Source organism: Staurois parvus, unplaced genomic scaffold (genome assembly GCF_062004578.1).
Source record: "Staurois parvus isolate SC_StPar_1 unplaced genomic scaffold, SC_StPar_1.0 ptg000011l, whole genome shotgun sequence".
Classification (NCBI taxonomy): domain Eukaryota; kingdom Metazoa; phylum Chordata; class Amphibia; order Anura; family Ranidae; genus Staurois; species Staurois parvus.
In genome coordinates this window covers 36,780,358-36,799,435 of record NW_028317807.1, presented here as the reverse complement: position 1 = coordinate 36,799,435, position 19,078 = coordinate 36,780,358, and the positions used below count along the sequence as shown (strand labels likewise).

Sequence of the window (19,078 nt, the reverse complement as noted above, 5' to 3'; positions counted from 1 at the left end):
GCTCTGGGGAATATCCTCTTGCAAAGCAAAAAGTCTATGTTCCTTTAGTGAATCAACTCTCAAGAATTGTTATAACTAACATTTGTATTAGAGATGACTCTTATATAATTGCATCTTAGATAGCAGATATATACTAGTAGCTTTACAAACGTCCTCTACTATAGAGGAGAGAAAGGACAAAAGCTTTAGATGAAAATCTTTGAGGCGCCATCAGAAAGGTAAAAGCAGCACCACCACTTTTAAACAAGAAATAATGACACCAAGTGTTAAACACCTCTTCATTCTTTATTAGACAATCTTTGTATCCTCTCCCTTCTTAAAAAAAATAAAAACACACCAAAGACAAGAAAAGCCCCGCTTCCAAATTTATAACAAAATTTCCCAACCCCAAAGTTTATAAACACAAATAACAATAAGATTCAAAAAATATTGTATTCTTCTGCTCAGACTGCAATAATTGCAGCTTAAGTGGTAAAACCTAAAGCTTTTAACCCATGTGTAGCCAGAGGGGCCTGGAAAACCCTGCTTTGCAAAATTTTACAGGCTCCTGATAGCGGAGAAAAGGGTTAGTATCTGTCACTTCCCGAGGGACCTGCTGCTCAAGAAATCATGACACAAGTACCTGCAGTGTCCTCGTTTTAAATTGAATGTGGGGTTTAACATTAGAGCTATATTAGTAGCTGTTACATACATGGACTCACAGTTAGTTGTCAGAGGTGCTGGATGTAATGAAAAGCTGTATGGAAGATAAGGCATTACAAATCTACTGGATAGTGGAAATATAAGAAGGGAGGTCTGGGATGAAGCAGGTGTTACTGAGAAGATCAGCATCTCTCTGGGATAGATTCTAGTGCTGGGACCTCTGACACTAAAAACATAACCAGACAAGCACCAACTGCTAGTGTATAGGAGTCCAAAGTGCCAAGAAACCCTTTCAGAACTGTAGTGAACAGAACAGCAGTGCCCTTCAGGCTGTACATGTGGGCTTGTGTCACTTGGGATTGCTACAGGAATGAAATGGCTAATTCTCGTCTTGGCATAACCTGCAGCAAGTCCACAGAAGAAATAGCACCATATTGATTAACCTTGTAAGCCTCCCTTCCTCATGTTGAGGGGTGGCTAGCAAGGGGAGAGGGTGAGAGGAAGGGCAGTGCATCCTGGGTTGTCTCCTATTGAGTGGTAAGAGTTGGGCTCTATTATGTTCCGATTGCTGAGACCACTCCGGGATTCAGAGGTGCTGTGGAGGAAACATGGGAAAGAAAGTCACTTTATTTGTAGAAAGTTTAGCATTAAAATATAAACTGAGAGTTTTGAACAATTGTTGGTGTGAGCTAAATATAACCAATTTAAAGTGTATCTAAAGTCATGAGTTCTATTTTTAACTTTTGATAAAGTAAGGAAGGGTTAGAGCCCATGTTAGGCTTTTATTGATGTCTATGTCACCTCTGGGGAAATTCACCATTTGCATTTGTCCTGGTGACCACCAGCACTGAGCCCTGGTTCACACATGTGCATTGTAAAATCACTTAGGATTTTATCTGAACACCAATGCGTTTTACTTCCCATGGAACTCTAGGGACTGATTCATACAATTTGCACTGTCACAAACTTCAAATCGCACTGCATTTCAGCAGCATCTATATGAACACCTTTCATAGGAACACAGTATATTTCTCTGGTTATGTGAATTTGGACTCAAAATCGCAAAGTAAATCTTAAAATGCACATGTGTAAACCAGGGTTAAATGTAATGGGAAATACAAATTTTAACAGTTGTCACCTTAAAAGGAACATTTTCAGATGGGGCCATTTGTTCTGGTGTCAAGTGCTTAAAAGGGAAATTACCTTACTTTGGAAAAATTGTGTCTGTTGGCTGTCCAGGACATTAAGTGAAAGGGAATATCAGCAGTGGGACAGAGGTGGCAAAAAACCTGACAGGAATTCAACCAATCTTTACTATTGCATTGAATGAAAAGCTATATATGAGTGGAGGAGGCAGCTTTTTCATTCATTGAGCAAAGTCAGCACTCTTGAACAAGTGCCTATGACAGGTTCCTCAGCTCTGTAAACCCCCATGACACCAGAAGATTATGGCGGTGGGGTGGGGGGGATCAGAAGATGGAAGACTTCAACTAAATCCAGAGCCAGAAGCACAAGAGACACCGTGACTGTAAGTAATGTCCCTTGTGCTAATTTAAAACATTTTTTGACTAAACGTAAACTAAAACAGTACTATTTAGGCTTAATAGATTGGATTTCTAGGATATGTTATAGAATCCAAAATACTAAGTGCAATTTTAAATGGCTTCACCTGATACAACATAAGATATTGTATTGGTATTGTACTGCCCTCACATTGTAAAGCGCTGAGCAAACTGTTGACGATATATAAATCCTGTATAATAATAATATCATACATGTTTTTCTGTAGATTTAATATGCTACATTTCAGTAACTAGCTTAAGCAGATTCTTGTACTTCAATGTCTTCAGTGTCTTGATGTTTCAAAATTCTATTCTTTTTTTTGCTATACCCATATGGTGAATAACCACATTATTATTATTATTATTATTATTATTATTATACAGGATTTTTATAGTGCCAACAGTTAGCGCAGCTTTTTACAAAATGAAGGTAGACATTACAGTTACAATACAATTTGTTACAAGAGGAAACAGAGGGCCCTGCTCGTTAGAGCTTACAATCTAGGAGGCCATATTAAAGTAGAACTATAGGTAAACCTTTTTTTTCATTTTGAATAGAGTAAGGTAGGATTATAACCCCTGTTGGTGTTTTTTTTTTTTTTTAAATTTGCCATCTGTGTCCCATTGGGAAGGTATACCGTCACTCCTTGTTCCTTTAGCCAACACAGGAAGGGAGAGGAAATCCCTGCAAATTAAGGGTATCAACTGGAGTCTTCCAGATCTCCAGAACTAGTGTCACCATTGGAGATTTCTCCTCTATTACAGGGGATAACCCAAAATTTGGGATTTTATTTTACTTTCACCTTTGATGATAATGGTAAACTAGACAAATAGAAAGGATGAATCTCCCTAGCAGAAGCACAGACAGCAATAACAATCTAACAGATGTCCTAAATCCCTCTCCACTCTATCCAAAATTGAAAAAAAAAAGTTTTGCTTTTAGTTACACTTTAAATGCCCAAGTTACAATTCAAACATGCCTTTTCCCTGTATTCTCCCCTTAACACACCAGTTTCTTTCTCTGTACTCCTTTTCATCTAGTAGAAATTAGTCCCATAACTTTTTTTATAGCATAACTAAATATATTTTAAATTGACACTGACTATATCTGCTCCCCCCTAAACATGTTCTCCATAATTCTTATCTGCATGTTTTAATTACTCACCTGTAATACAAATCTTTTCACATTCTTTCTGTGTGCTGAACCTGTTCTCATTTCCTCCACAGCCACCGTACCAGAATCTGGCGCAGCTCTTGGTTTCCGTATCATAGTACCATTGTAAGATAAACTCCCTGCAGGTGCCTTCCTCCTTCTGCAGCTTACATGCCTCTGGTCCCACTGAGCAAAAGGAACAATGATTTAGGAAGAAGAAGCCAATGATTTTAGAAAATATACATGTAATCCACACAATTATTATTGTACCTGGTAAGTCAAGTCTTTTGTAGGTCTGGCTGTGCATATTACACTGCTAAACTTTTTAAAATACTTTATATTTTCTTTTTTTTGAACTTTACATTTTCTGTAACTGGCCTAAGCTATGTGTTTAATGTATACAGTATGTAAACCCTTGTTTTCTGAAACTACCCATTCAGTTAAAAATAGAAATGAAAGGTAAGACATTACTGTATAGATATAAAAACATTTTAAATACTTTTTTTTCTCCTGTTATATAAGTGACCACATACCCTCTGTTCTCAGCTGCATAAGGAGCTCAGGGAGCATTAACAGCAGCACATCTGTCTTCCCAGTGAATAGCTGTGCAGAGGGGTGGGATCGTGTCAGGACAAGTTTGATAATTGAAGGGAGCCAGAAAACTAACCACGCTGTGCTCTCATGCCTAACATGGTCAGTTTTAATAGCAAAGCAGAGGAACTGGCAGGAACACTAGGTATTTCACACAAAGGAAGCAATACAATCAGAACAGGATAGGATAGTTTTTATACAAGTACATGGTACAGCAGGCACATATCAGAATGTCTTTGGAGTGTAGGAGGAAACCGGAGTACCCGGAGGAAACCTATGCAGGCACAGGGAGAACATGCAAACTCCAGGTAGGTGGTGCAGCGGCTGGACCAACGACCCTAGTACTGCCAGGCGGAAGTGCTAACCATTTAGCCACTGTGCTGCCCTGCATTCACTATATCTGGTCTCCCACAGTACACAGGACATGGAAATGCAATTATTTTAGTAAATATAAACTTCTAAATACCTTTTATCAGCAGTATATAGCAGTCTTGTGTGCACTGGTTAATCTTGTAGGAGGAGTTTTAATTCTCCTCTGACTGTCTTATGAGGCTGACCCTCTGTCCGGACAGCACTGATTGACCCTGTGCTGATTGCATGTACCCTCCCCCCCCAAAAAAAATATCTAGCAATACACACCAAACTGAGCATGTGCAGAGTGCCTCCTAGGGCTCTGTACTATCAGCAGATGGATTGGGGACACAGTAAATGGAGGGGAGGATCATAGAAGACAGGATCAAACAGTTTTTTTACACAATACGGAGGATTAACTCCTTAGGTTCCACAGTGAGTATAACAAGCATACTTTACTGCATATAAATAAATATTTTACTGTTTCTGTTGGAGGTTTAGTAGTACTTTAACCGCTTTCCCGCCACCCTATTGTAGATATACTGCTGATTTTGGATTTCCGGGTAGGGGGCATGCTCACCCTACCCGCGCCGACATTCGTGGACGCAGCTGTCAATAACCGGGTCCGGGCCGGTGATTACCCGCCGGCGCCTGGTGATTACCAAGCATTTCTGACAGGGAAGAGGACTGTTTTGTTTATTAACAGTCCTCCTCCCTGTCAGCTCAGGCACAGTGCTCTGGTTGTCTGTGACGCACACAGACATCACCCCCCAGTAAAATACTCCCTGCACACCATTACTAGTAAAAAAAAAAATTCCAGTATCTCTACTGCCATTTGTAAATGCTATACCTTTCACGTAAACCAATTAATTTACACGTATTGGGATTTTTTTTTAGCAAAAACATGTAGCAGAATACATTTTGGGCTAAATTTATGACGAAATTTGATTTTTTAAATTTTTTTCCTGGACATGTTTAATAGAAAAAGTCCAAAATATTGTTTTTTTTTTCTCAAAATTGTCGGTCTTTTTCTTTTTTGTAGCGCAAAAAATAAAAAACCGGACAGGCGATCAAATACCATGGAAAGAAAGCTCAATTTGTGGGAAAAAAAGGATGTAAATTTAATTTGGGTGCAGTGATACATGATCATGCAATTGTCAGTTAAAGTAATGCAGTGCCATAACACAAAAAATGGCCTGGTCAGGAAGGGAGGTAAATCCTCTGGAGGGCAAGTGGTTAATGCTAGTCTGCTGGTGAAAATTCAAAGATACATAGTTAAATGGAACTGGTCACCAATAGACATACAGTATGTAATAATCCTAATTTTCACTTATAATAGTGCAGCTCTACCTGTCAGAGATTACTTAAATTTTCAATTATGTAATTGTATTCTCTTCCTGTCAGCATTAGAAGTGCCAAGCTTTAGCACCGTCTTCTGCCTAAACTCAGAGTTTATAATAATTAAAAACTTATAACAATGCTGTTTGAATTAGATTGTGTTAGAGCTCAGCCTACTCTCAGAGTTCTGCTGACACCCCCCCCCTCCCCCCCCACACCCATTCATTGGGAAGACCAGTGTCCTGCTATTTTCCTCCCCTAGCTCTTAGGCAGCTGAGAACAGAGGGTATGTGATCACTTATAAAAAAAGGGTATTTATAATTTTTTTTATATGCATTTTAAACTGAATGGGCTGCTTTACAAGGTGAGTATTTACATACTTTAAGCCATTATAAAATATAGTTTGGATAATTTGAAGTACATGCAAAAGTCCTCTCTTGTATCACACGTTAATGTAATTTATGAAATGATTTAAATCCAATCCATGTAATGCAATGAGATTACAAAGCTAAATACATATTTAAATAGTTTTTGTAAAGCGGTCACCTGACCATTTCTGAGGATAGTATGAGACAGCGAGCCCCACACGGGAGTTGGTGTCAAAACAGCACAGGGAGGGCTGCAGTATGGGCATGTCAGGCTTTGATGTCAGAGACTGATTGTGGGACTGAAAGCTCGCCGTGCTTTTGCATGGTGTCCGGCTGCTTCTTTTGAGAAATGAAATGCACATGTCTGTCATTGCCACCACAGACTTGAACCCATGGGTAGCATTGATAGATAAGAGGTTGAAGCTGCAGAGGACATAGGAGATTGGCAGGATCACCAGAAAGATTCAGTTCACTTTAAAAAAATATAGTAAAATATAGAAGCATGGTTCCTCCAGTTTAAAAAGCTCCATACAGTTGATGCAACTACTTTTTCTTTATAGCTTTACATACACTTAGTGATTTAGTACTATTTTAGAACTTCAAATAGAATGTCTTCTACTTGAAAAGTTCCGCCCCTCTATTCTTTTTTACGCCACATGTGAAAGCGTTAAAGAGAAAAGTCAGGTTTCTCACGCACTACTCGAGATCTCTTGATATGTTGCAAATGCATGTATATTGGACACGATCCACTAAATGTCAAGATGAAGCTGGCAATATATCAAATTAGAATTAAAACCATATGTACTCAGATCAGGCTGAAATGACATCAGCCCCATTTGGTGTGTTTACCATGCTGATTGGTTGCTCCGTTTCTTATTTTTTTTTCTTTTAAATCTGCGTTGAATTTATAGGCCTGCTTGTTATCTTAGCATCCTTCATGTGTATCCAAAGCCCTAAATAGGAAAACGCTATTGCAGCCACTCCCTCAGGGAATTCTGGGTAAACTCAAATGAATTGTGGCGCAGCCATCTTTATGCGTAATAAACCAAATGTATAGGTTTAATCAGACACAGATGTGTACTAATCTGGAAATGTGAAGTCATTAAGCCTTGTACTTAAGAACCATATAAAAGATAAAATTAAATCCTAAAGCCTTCATTATGGAATTCTGGGTACAACAATAGAAGGCCTGCATCTGTTGTGTATTTATAGCTGGAGGCTTATGTACGCCTCATAAGCAGCTTTTAAAAATAAAATAAAGATGGCTGTAGAAGTGTTATGGTATCCTGCAATTGCTTTCATTTTCTCCATATTTATTAACTTCTTAAACTAGTGACATTTAAGTGTCTAAACCCAAGAACAAAAACTTAATATAGACCAGTTTACCAGTTCTTAAATGTGGGAGATGCATTATTTTTCTTTTTTTTAGACTTTTTTTTACCTTATTTTCCTATCCTAGGGTGATAAAACTCACTCACTGTACAATACCTAAGGAGGAGCAGTGTTGTCACCCTATGACAGGACTACAGAGTATCCCCCCTCTTCTCATTTCCTTATCATAGAGGAACATTTTCTGTAGTCCACAGAGCTGAATGAGGCAGGGATGATAACTGTGCATGGGAAGAGACTGAAGACTGCACAGGCACCGGATAGCACTGGATTTCTGGTAGGATCAACAAGGATTTTGTTTTATCAACACTTAACCTTGTACATTCACCCAGGTAAAGGGTTGTTATGCATGTCTTTAAAATACTAACATCATTTTTTTACTAGGGTATTATTTGTATACATGTATAAATATTAATGTATAGATGGGAAAAATAAAAGAGTCAAAGGTAACTGGCTGTTTCACTAATTAAATTATTGGACATATAAGTATACCTAAGTTAGATAGCTGAAGGATGAATTGTTAGGTAATTTGGGGTAATAAGTAATTAAAATGAATACTTTGTACCTTATTGTGCAATTTATTTCAATACATTATATTCTACTTCTATTAGTGTTATTATAATAATATCTAACAGAAGGGCATTTTTTATTGCTTATGTCTCTAGTACAGTAGAGGAAAATAATGGACTACTAAAAATGACAAGTCTCTTTTGATCAAGACATCCCATATGCCTACAATCCGAACTTAAATTACCAAACTGCACTTAAAGGGAAACTATTCCATGTTTTCAGTGAACTCATAATTTGATTCATTATAGTTTATCTTATAGTATTTTTGACACTTCTATACGATTTCTACGCTATATTGGCAATATTGTATTATATGTGCAGATTTATAGATTTCTCCTTTATTTCTATTGCACTGCAATCTCATATTACATATGCATATGCCTGCATATGTAATTATCATTTATAGCCTCCATGACCAAATAATAGGATACGTTGATAAGATGATTTACATTAAGCTAATCACGTTTTAAACATACTATAATTTCCCTGTAAGATATTCCTTCAAACACTATCCCGTGTGTAGCATTGGTGTATACAGTCATGTAGTAATATTAGTTGTTGAAAACGTTGTTGTTGTTGTAAGTTCAAAGGAAAACAGCTGTTTGGCTTTTTATTCTGCAGTTTAAGCACAAATTATTTCTATACAAGGCCAACTGAAGCCTAAGAATCTACTGAACTTTGAAGTGGAAAAAATAGAATTGCTGCTAGTTGTAATTGCCATGTGTAGCCCCAGTGAAACATTATTCTATGCTTTGAGTTCAAATGACACTAGGTAAAGAATTGAGTGGGACTGGTGTCATTTGGACAGACAGACAGGCAGACAGACAGACAGACAGACAGACAGTAACAGTATAAAAACCAGACTGAAGATCTAACCCAGCCTGTCTTGTCCTTTTTACAACAGAAGAACCCTTGAAATATTTTTCAAATCTCAGGGAACCCATACTAAAACAAATTCAACTGTATTCAATGGTATTAATGCTCCTTACACTGGAGGTCAGTAGAAACACAGACCCCCTTACAGTGGTGATCACAATGTCCCCCATAAAGACAATTAAAAAGATCATTGGCATAAGGCTGCCACCTTTGCCAAGTGGCGTTGGTTCCAAACTAGGCACCATCAGATATGGGGGGGGGTCTATAAGCCACAGCTCAAGGAAACCCTAAGAATCCTAGGATACCACAGAATTTGATTGAGAATGGCTTTTTTAACCCATAGTTCTATGCTTTGTTGCTGTCTGTATCTTCGCAAAATAGATTTCCAACCTCTGGGACAGAAAGTGTAGGCAAATCAAATCAATGGGGAAACAGCAATAAATAACTGGCAAGGGTTCCAAACCTTCCCCTCTCTCCAAAAGAAAATGTTTTTTTGGCTGCATTAAGATATTTACTGCAGCACAAAGTATATGACTATATTAATTAAACTTTTCATTAATTGATTCATTTTTTTGAAGTGTTTATCATTTTAAACATTCTGCTTCTGAAGCACATTTTCTAGAGTTTATGGATTGGGTTGTGTAATAAACATTTTCTATAGTGTTTTTACTGTGCCTGATAGCCATAAGGAAGTAGAGTTGGATAAACACAACCAGAATATAAATCTGATTTAATACTCCTGAAACAGTTAATAATTCAGAGACTAAGAAAGGTCTGAAAACAGAAGTTACATTCTAGGGACTAAGCAGTTTAACTTGAAACAGTTTATTGAAAATAGAACAAAAATGAATGCACCAAAATCTAAAGTTTGATATATTAATGTTTGTACTATTTTCAATAAACTGTTCCAAGATAAACCGCTTGGTCCCTAGAAAGTAACTACTGTTTTGAGACCTTTCTTAGTCTCCGAATATTTTACTATAGCATTGTTGAGTTACGGTGACCACACCTTAGGACCCCAAGTGATGGGTATGTGAGCTTGTAGTGGTATTTATAGGGGACTGGTATCTCCAATATTAGTTTCTTCTGAACCCAAGTTTATTGTTTTTGTGATATCTTTTCCTACTTAGTCTCACCAAATTTTTCAAATGGTAAAGACACAACTGGGCTGGCTTACTAAAAAAGAACAGAAATGGAGCAGCTGCCATTAGAATAGAGTTTCAAATGCAGGAATAGCTCTGATTGTGTACTGTTTTCTGCCCTCCAGTTTATATAAATAAGCTCCAGAGATACTTTTTTGCATACTCAAGAGCTTTACATGACATTAAATGAAGTACCGCTGATGGAACACACAATGGACCATAAATTAAACAAGCCTTACTTCCTCTTTTCTCTAATCTACTGTAAGCTACTTTGTACAATGTAAAAATGTTATGCATTTCTATGTTTGCATCTCTGTATACCATCCAGGACAGAAAAATTATCCAGGCACCCAAATACCTACACAGCTGTATTAAAAATGCATGTTCCTCATAACAAGGTTCCATACTATATATTTCTACAAATTATTTATTCATATCATATATATTTTTTAATTCAAGAGGTGGACATTATGAATTTAATAGAACCTATCTTGAATAGTAAGTGTTCAGTTCCTGGATGGATTTAGGTGAAACATATGATTCAGAAAGGTTTCCACCAAACAGATAGAAACCATGTTTGGAGCTGATAATCTGGTTTTAATATGTGAGTTACTAATAAATGTTATTCCTATGCTTTGAATATTGCTCCTAAGACCATTTTATCTTTCTGAGGACCTTGGAAAAATATTCTTAAAGAAGAATTTGGAGGATTACTGATCCATAATGTTTGTAGAGCTCTCATAATACTCACAGAGGCTAATAGTATTTAGTACTATTGTGTGGTGGTTGATGGTATTCACTGAGTTGCAGTGATCACAGAGTGTGTACACTTTGGATTGATGTGTTTAGATGCACTATATAAAAAAAATAATTAAGATTGGAATAATTATATATATATATATATATATATATATATATATATTTTTTTTTTTTTTTTTTTTTTTTTTTTTTCCTCACAAATATTTTTGAAGTGAAGTGTGAAGTTGCATGGGGTGATTTCTTTTAATTAACTGAATTGCACTAGATTATTTATATTTATTTTTTTGAGGTACATTTTTGGATGAAATAGAGGTCAACTTTCGTATTTGGAGAAAAAAAGATTGGAATTTTGGACACTGTTTTTGGACTTATTTTTGGATTTATTATTGGACATTTTGGATTTGGGGAGTTTTTGTATTCTTTATTTTTATTTTATATTTTATATTTCTTGGTATATATTTATGATTTCTTAATTTAATTTATTTTGGTAATTTATTATATCACAAAAAGGTTTTATATATATTTCATTACACTTTCTAGGGTGGAAGATATTAACTTTTTGAGGGTATAAAAAGGAGGGTACACATTTAATGAGACTGAAAGCAGCCCTGGTACATACAATATACCAAATTTATAAAGGGCATCGATATTTTTAAAGCTCCATAAAGTTGCATTGCATATGTATTGAAGTTAATGTCACTTCAGCTCAGTACTGACACAAATGACTAAGTGGTCAGCACTTTTGCATTGTACTTTTTAGTCCTGGGTGGTAATTCTACCTAGGATACTATCTGAATACGGTTAGAAGGTTCTCTCTGTGTCAAGGTGGGTTGATTGTTCCAGTATCTTCTCACAGTCCAAAACATATCGTTAGGTTCCTTGCCCCCCCCCCCCCCCCCAATTTGCTCTTAGTATGAACATGGTAAAAATATTGAAGGTGAAGTATAGCTAAAAAAAATTATCTATAGCTTTAATGCGCTAACTCACCTGTAATGAAGATTACCTTGAATCATGCAAGCAGCTGGATCCTGTAGAAATCTTCTATGCAGGGAAGATTGTCCTGTCCTCTTCCTGTCTCTTGACTTCCAGCTCTGCAGGGGTAATAACTTCAGGTCTTCATGAAGCTGCATTGAAAGGACGAGGACACACCCCTCCTCTCTCCTTCTCCACTGAGAAAAGTTCATTTATTGCTTTCACTGTCTGTAACACAATTTGTGAATGAGGGAGAGTCTGATGAGTCACAGGTTCCTCTCCTTCATTCACAGATCATATTACAGGCAGGGAGAGCAATGATAATATGTTTCTCAATGGTGGAGGAAGGAAGAAGGGGCAGGTCTAAATCTGAAACCCTTTCACAGCAGCTTCACAGATGACCCGAATCTATTAACCTCTGTAGCACTGGAAGTTCAGAGACAGGATGAGGACAGGGGACAGAAGATTTCTACAGGATCCAGCTACCTGCATTACATAGGATTTACATCATTACAGGTAAGTTAGCTCAGTGAAACTGTTGAGAAAAGTTTTTTAATGGCTAAACTTCAGCTTTAAATTGTGATCTCCTCCAGAGGGAAAAGAGTAGTGTAAACTGTGCAGGTTCCAAGTACTTTGTAAAGTGTTGGCACTACTTAAATACTAGAAATACATTTCAGATAACATTCAATCAGACTGACACAATAGCTGTTCTGGCAAACATCTGAGCTATCAGATTGTTACTCAAGATGTCATCAGAAAGATTAACTAGTAGACTAGTAACAGACAGATATAGCAAACTGAGATACACAATCACAAATAGCAAAGCAGAAATGGAACACAAAACTATCATCATGGAAGCAAAATCTCCCATAACAAAGCTGAACTGCAACCAGAGAAGCACAATCACATACGATGAAGATGAAAAACAATACAAAAACCAAAAACAAAGAAACATCATACATAATGGTCAATGACAACAATAAAACACCTTCACGCATTATATATATATATATATATATATATATTATATATTTACATATATAATATATACAGGCGTACCTCAGTTTACAAATTTGATGCGTTCTGCGGGACTTTTCGTATTGCGAAAAATTCATAAACTGAAAAACGGTTTCCCATAGGAATGCACTGATAACCAATCGTTCCGGAGGCAAAAAAAAGTATTTTATCTGTTCAAAACTCTTTATAAGTGCCCTTTAAAGGCATAAATACTATACAGCTACATGATTAAAAAAAAAAATTGTAAATGCACTGAAAACCAATTAATTTGTTTCGGAGGTCAGAAAAAAGTAAAAAAAAAGGCTTATCTGTTCAAAACTCGTTATAAAGTGCACTTTAAAGGCATAGTACTGTACAGGGACATAATCAAAAAAAATTTGTAAATGCATTGAAAACCAACTAATCCGTTCGTATTGCAAAAAAAAAATTTGTAAACCGAGGCATTATTTTCAATGGATTTTCATTCGTAAACTGAAAATTACTTTAACCGAGGCGTTCGTAAACTGAGGTACGCCTGTATACTGTATATAATGTAAATACACACAAACATATATATATATATATATATATATATATATATATATATATGCACACACACACAGTATATTTTAAATGTTTACAGTATATATGCTGTCATATATTTATGTATAAGATGAAATGTATAGTACAACGAAATAGAAAAAGACAACGCAAGACAATGGTTAAGATGTGTGAAATAAACAAAGTAACAACTCTAACTGAAACTCCTGTTCCTATTTCATTGCTAATTAATTTTTTCTGACAAATAGCTACAGATTTTGTTGCTAGTACAAGCAGTACCTTGTAGCAATTGTATGCAAGGTGCAATAACCCTTGCAATAACTTCATTCAGATATGAATTTACCATAAACAGATGATCCCAGTAATTTGGTTGCCTATAAGTATATTGCACTTTGCCTTGTTAACCACTTGCCCTCCAGAGGTTTTCCCCCTCTTCCTGACCAAGCCATTTTTTGTATTACGGTACTGTGTTACTTTAACTGACAATTGCAGTCATGCAATGCTGCACCCAAATTAAATTTATGTCCAAAAGTAGAGCTTTCTTTTGGTGGTATTTGATCACCTCTGCGTTTTTTTATTTTTTGCACTATAAATAAATAAAGACCTCCAATTTTGAGAAAAAAACAAACATCTCCACTGACAACAATACAATGATCAGTGCTAATAAAAAGCACTGACACTGTACTAATGTCACTGGGCATTAAGGGGTTAACATCTGGGGCAATCAAAGGGTTAAGTGTGTGCTGTGTGCCGTTTTACATTATGTTCTGTGTGTGTGCTTCACTGTAAGCACACTGCTTTGCATGGCTGTGCTTTGCACAGCCATTCAAAGCAGTGTGCAGGAACTCACAGGGAGGAGAACTGTTTTGTTTACTAACAGTTCTCCCCCCCATCGGAGATCCTTGGCAATCACCGGGCGCCAACGAGTAATCACAGGCCGGGGCCTGGTGATTGACAGCTGTGACTGTAAATGGTGGCGCGGGTATGGCGCGCGCGAGCCTTGCGTGCGCCCCCTACCCGGAAATGCAAAATCACGTATTTATACATGATTTTGCGCACCGCTGCCACCCTGCAGCAGTACTTCTGCTATGGGGCGGCACTAAAGAGGTTAAAAAAAGCCCACTCTGTGACTTATGTTTTAAATCTACATTGGTATATACTAGAGAAAAGACCTCTGTGTACATTATTTTGCTGAAATTTCAACTTTGAGGATCCTATAACTACCAGTGAGTTAATAACCATTGTACGGGGCAATTACAGAGGTGTGCACTGGAATATTCGATTGCATGTGCTACAGATTTTAGAATAAACACTAGTATGACAATAACTTACACAGAATTTCATTATTTCTTAGTAGTCGGGTTACATAACTAGGGTATTAGTTTGGGCCACCAAAGGTTTACCTATGGTGAGAGTAGCTTAGTTTGGTTTGCACATTCTGTCTAATGTCTAAGGTCTCTTAGTATTAGGTGTATTGTCCATAATACGCCAATGGCCAAGGCATATCTTTCAAACCATATTTAATTTGTTTATGTAAATACAATTTGATTGTGGCTTTTGGGGGAAAAAAAGATTGAGCAATTGGCTATTTCTGTTATCTTGTTAAACATCAGTAAATTATTTTAAGGCATAGCCCAGGTTCACTGAGGCCTTCTTCAGAATCAGTACAGACCTCTACCTCCCTTTTAAAAAGATAGCCAAGCTAGTTCTTGCCCCTTTTTCTCATTTTTTCTTTAGTGCCATACAAGCTGCTGAGCATCTCTGCACCTGTCTCGTCCCAAAGAAATTCTTAAACTATGTGAGTCTCCAACCATAGAGACCTTCATATACATACAACGAAAGATAAAATCCAAAAGGCTTTATTAGTATTCCAACCAAATACAAGAGGAATCCATTACAGATAAGGTTGATGGGAAGGTTATGACTAAGAACCAGAGTAGGGCTGAAACCCATCAACCTTGCTGGGTAATGGATTCCCCTTGTGTCTTGCTTGAATACTAATAAAGCCTTTTGGATTTTATTGTTTGGTGTACTGGGCTGCTGGACTTGTACTTTTTTCTTCACAATGTTGGATGGTATGTGCAGCATCTGTCCTGGCACAGGTAAATACACTCCATCCTATTGGTTGGATCCAAAATTAGGCTGTAGCATCTCGTCTGTATTATCTTCAACCCCAGTTGTCATATCAGTGTCATAATCTATATGAATGTATATATATATATATATATATATATATATATATTGCTCAAAAAATTAAAGGAACACTTTGAAAAAACATCAGATTTCTATGGGGAAAAATGTCGTGCTGGATATCTATACTGATATGGACTGGGTAATGTGTTAGGAACGTAAGGATGCCCCATTGTTTGATGGAAATGAAAATTAACATCCTGCAGGAGACTAAATTAAAAGACATCCCGAAAATCAAAGTGAAAAAATGATGCAGCAGACTAGTCCATTTTGCTAAAATGTAATTGCAGCAACTCAAAATGGTACTCAGTAGCTTGTATGGCCCCCACGTACTTGTATGCATGCCTGACAATGTCGGGGCATGCTTCTAATGAGACGACGGATGGTGTCCTGGGGTATTTTCTCCCAGATCTAGACCAGGGCATCACTGAGCTCCTGGACAATCTGAGGTGCAACCTGGCGTCGTCGGATGGACCGAAATATGATATCCCAGAGGTGTCCTATTGGATTTAGGTCAGACGAGCATGGGGGCCATTCAATGGTATCAATTCCTTCATCCTCCAGGAACTGCCTGCATACTCTTGCCACATGAGGCCGGGCATTGTTGTGCACCAAGAGGAACGTAGAACCCACTGCACTAGTGTAGGATCTGACAATGGGTCCAAGGATTTTATCCCGATACCTAATGGCAGTCAGAGTGCCATTGTCTAGCCTGTTGAGGTCTGTGCGTCCCTCCATGGATATGCCTCCCAGACCATCACTGACCCACCACCAAAACGGTCATGCTGAACTATATTACAGGCAGCATAACGTTCTCCACAGCTTCTCCCAACCCTGTCACGTCTGTCACACGTTTTCAGGGTGAATCTCCTCTCATCTGTGAAAAGCACAGGGTGCCAGTGGTGGACCTGCCAATTCTGGTGTTTAATGGCAAATGCCAATCAAGCTCTATGGTGCCGGGCAGTGAGCCCAGGGCCCAATAGAGGATGTCGGGCCCTCAGGCCACCCCCATAAAGTCTGTTGCTAATTGTTCGGCCAGAAAAATTCACACCAGTGGCCTGCTGGGGGTCATTTTGTAGGGCTCTTGTAGTGCTCATTCTTTTCCTCCTTGCACAAAGGAGCAGATACTGGTTCTGCTGATGGGTTAAGGACCTTCTAAGGCCCTTTCCTGCTCTCCTAGAGTAACTGTCTGTTTCCTGGTATCTCCTCCATGCTCTTGAGACTGTGCTGGGAGACACAGAAAACCTCCTAGCAATGGCACGTATTGATGTGCCATCCTGGAGGAGTTGGACTGCCTGTGCAACCTCTTTAGGGTCCAGGTATCGCCTCATGCTACCAATAGTGCCACTGACCCTAGCCAAATGCAAAACTAGTGAAAAACAGTCAGGAAAGATGAGTAGGGGAAAAAATGTCAGTTGCCTCTACCTGTAAAACCATTCCTGTTTTGGGGGTCATCTCATTGTTGCCCATCTAGTGCACTTGTTGTTAATTTCATTAACACCAAAGCAGCTGAAACTGATTAAAAATCCCCTCTGCTACTTAACTGACTACTTCAATATCCCAGGAGTTTAATTGACTTGATGCTATACTGTGAATAAAAAGTGGTCCTTTAATTCTTTGAGAAGTATATATATATATATATATATATATATATATATATATATGTATTTGTATTATTTTTTTTTTCCTTTTAAATGACACAGAAAATATGAATATAATAATAAGAAAGTAACCAACCAACCCTGTTTGACCAAATGTTTTTATGTTTTTGTTTTTAGTGATAGCCATAAAAACATCATAGAGCTACAACAAATACAGTGGAAAATGGACAAGGGAAGAGATTTTCCTGGGTATTAGCACTATTTCACAATGCGTGTCACCTGATACTTGGCCCATTCCATTGGCAGAGGGCTCCCTGTACCATAATGTTGGCTTTGTCTTTACCTTTTCCCTCATGCAAAAGTTCATGTGTCCCAAGTAGTGTACACTCACATGTGCTTTAGTTTATTTTTTTATTAACTTTGCATCTGTTTGGGACTGTATTACAAATGAAAAGCAAAAACAGATCCATGAATCATTTTAATGAAATATTTTAGAAACAAGCTGTGGACTCACATGTGTGCTTTGCTTACTAAAACATTTTCCATGACTTGGGAATACATTCTTGGGATGAAGAACAAATTTGAAGTAACAATTCCCCATTACCCCCCAGTAGGCCTAACTATATTGGTTTACAGTTAATCTTTCCAAGAGATAGTGAAATCTGCCCTCCATGTTAAGAAAAGTAGCAGATAATTCTCCAAAGCTTCATGGTTGTTTTTTCATGTATTGTACTTATTTACAGTGTGTGTAACAGATCATTTCACTCCAAAAAAAAAAAAAAGAAAGAAAAAGAAAATAAAAACTATTAAGACCTGCTTTATAACATTAGGAATTGCCATAGCTTCACAGTGTCCATTCAATAGACTCAGCCAGCACATGTGAAATAAGTGATAACCTATTTTACCAACTGAAAAATGTTAAATTACAACTCTTTTGTTTTATTATGAAGCTGTTTTAACTTACATACTAATGTTTTACCTCACACCACCCCTCCCTTTATAGTGCTGTATCCCTATAGCTCAGCCAAGACTATATGGTTCATTTACAAAAATCCACATTGCATAGTTAGTTTCGGTTCACACTGCTGCGACCCCAAAGTCATGTGACTCTGCACAATGCCTTTCTTGTGACTTGATGCAACTTCAATGCGACTTTCATGCAACTTTGATGTTTTGCAAATTTGGCTTTTGCAAATCATAACAGTACAGTGTATGACACATTTTATTGAATGTACAGAACCCTCTGAAGTCACAGCCAAAGTCGTAAAGATAAGACAAAGAAACAACATCCTTGCAACTTTTGTGATTTTTAACATTTCAGTCTATGGCTTTCATGTCGCAAGGAAGACGCAGACAAGTAGTGCAGGAACTATTTATTTTGTTGCTTCAACTTGAGCTACAGCAATTAAGACAGCACCCATTGAAATGAAAGTGTTTTGACTTGTCACGCGACTTTCTGTGTCACATGTCACAGCAAGTTACAGGAAAAGTCACAGCAGTGTGAACCAGGGCTGAATGTTAGCAAAAAAAGAAATGTAAACATGTATTTACTTTGAATACCCAATTATGTACTAGGGAATATAAAAAATTAAGCTCAGAAAATATTATTTTGCTAAGTGTACAGCCTATACTCCTTTAATAAAGCAACCCCAATATCTCACTAAAGGGATTCTTTATGAAAATATACTAACAAGAATATTTCATTATGTTCAGTAATTAAATTCTAATTGCCTTTCTGAGCTGAAGATGAATCAAGGTTTCTGATTGGTTTCTTTGGCAACTAGAAATGTTTTTTTGTTAACACGTTTCATATATAAGCCCCAATTATTTTAGCTTTGGAATGGTAAACTGCATGTTAATCTGGGCTAAACCAAAGGTCTAAAATGCCTAGGAGTGTTCCAAAAATGCCCGTACAAGTGCAAGAGGTTGAACCTTGAAGTGGTAGTTGCCTGGTGCCTTTAAAAAACAAAAGGTATCTTTAATTCACAGAAGTCCTCTTTTGATAAAGATGAGCTTT

At 37.3% G+C, this 19,078-nt stretch overlaps 1 protein-coding gene across 1 annotated transcript in view; it reads right to left on the bottom strand.

Moving 5' to 3' along the window:
• Positions 1–266: 266 nt before the first annotated feature.
• Positions 267–19,078, bottom strand: part of COL6A3 (collagen type VI alpha 3 chain) — a 171,005-nt gene continuing 152,193 nt past the window's right edge. The window contains exons 45-46 of the mRNA XM_089672429.1: positions 3,370–3,543; positions 267–1,237 (exon numbers count right to left, since the gene is read on the bottom strand). Of these exons, the coding sequence (XP_089528555.1) occupies positions 1,197–1,237; positions 3,370–3,543 (215 nt within the window). The 3' untranslated portion in view covers positions 267–1,196. The remainder of the gene's footprint in view (positions 1,238–3,369; positions 3,544–19,078) is intronic.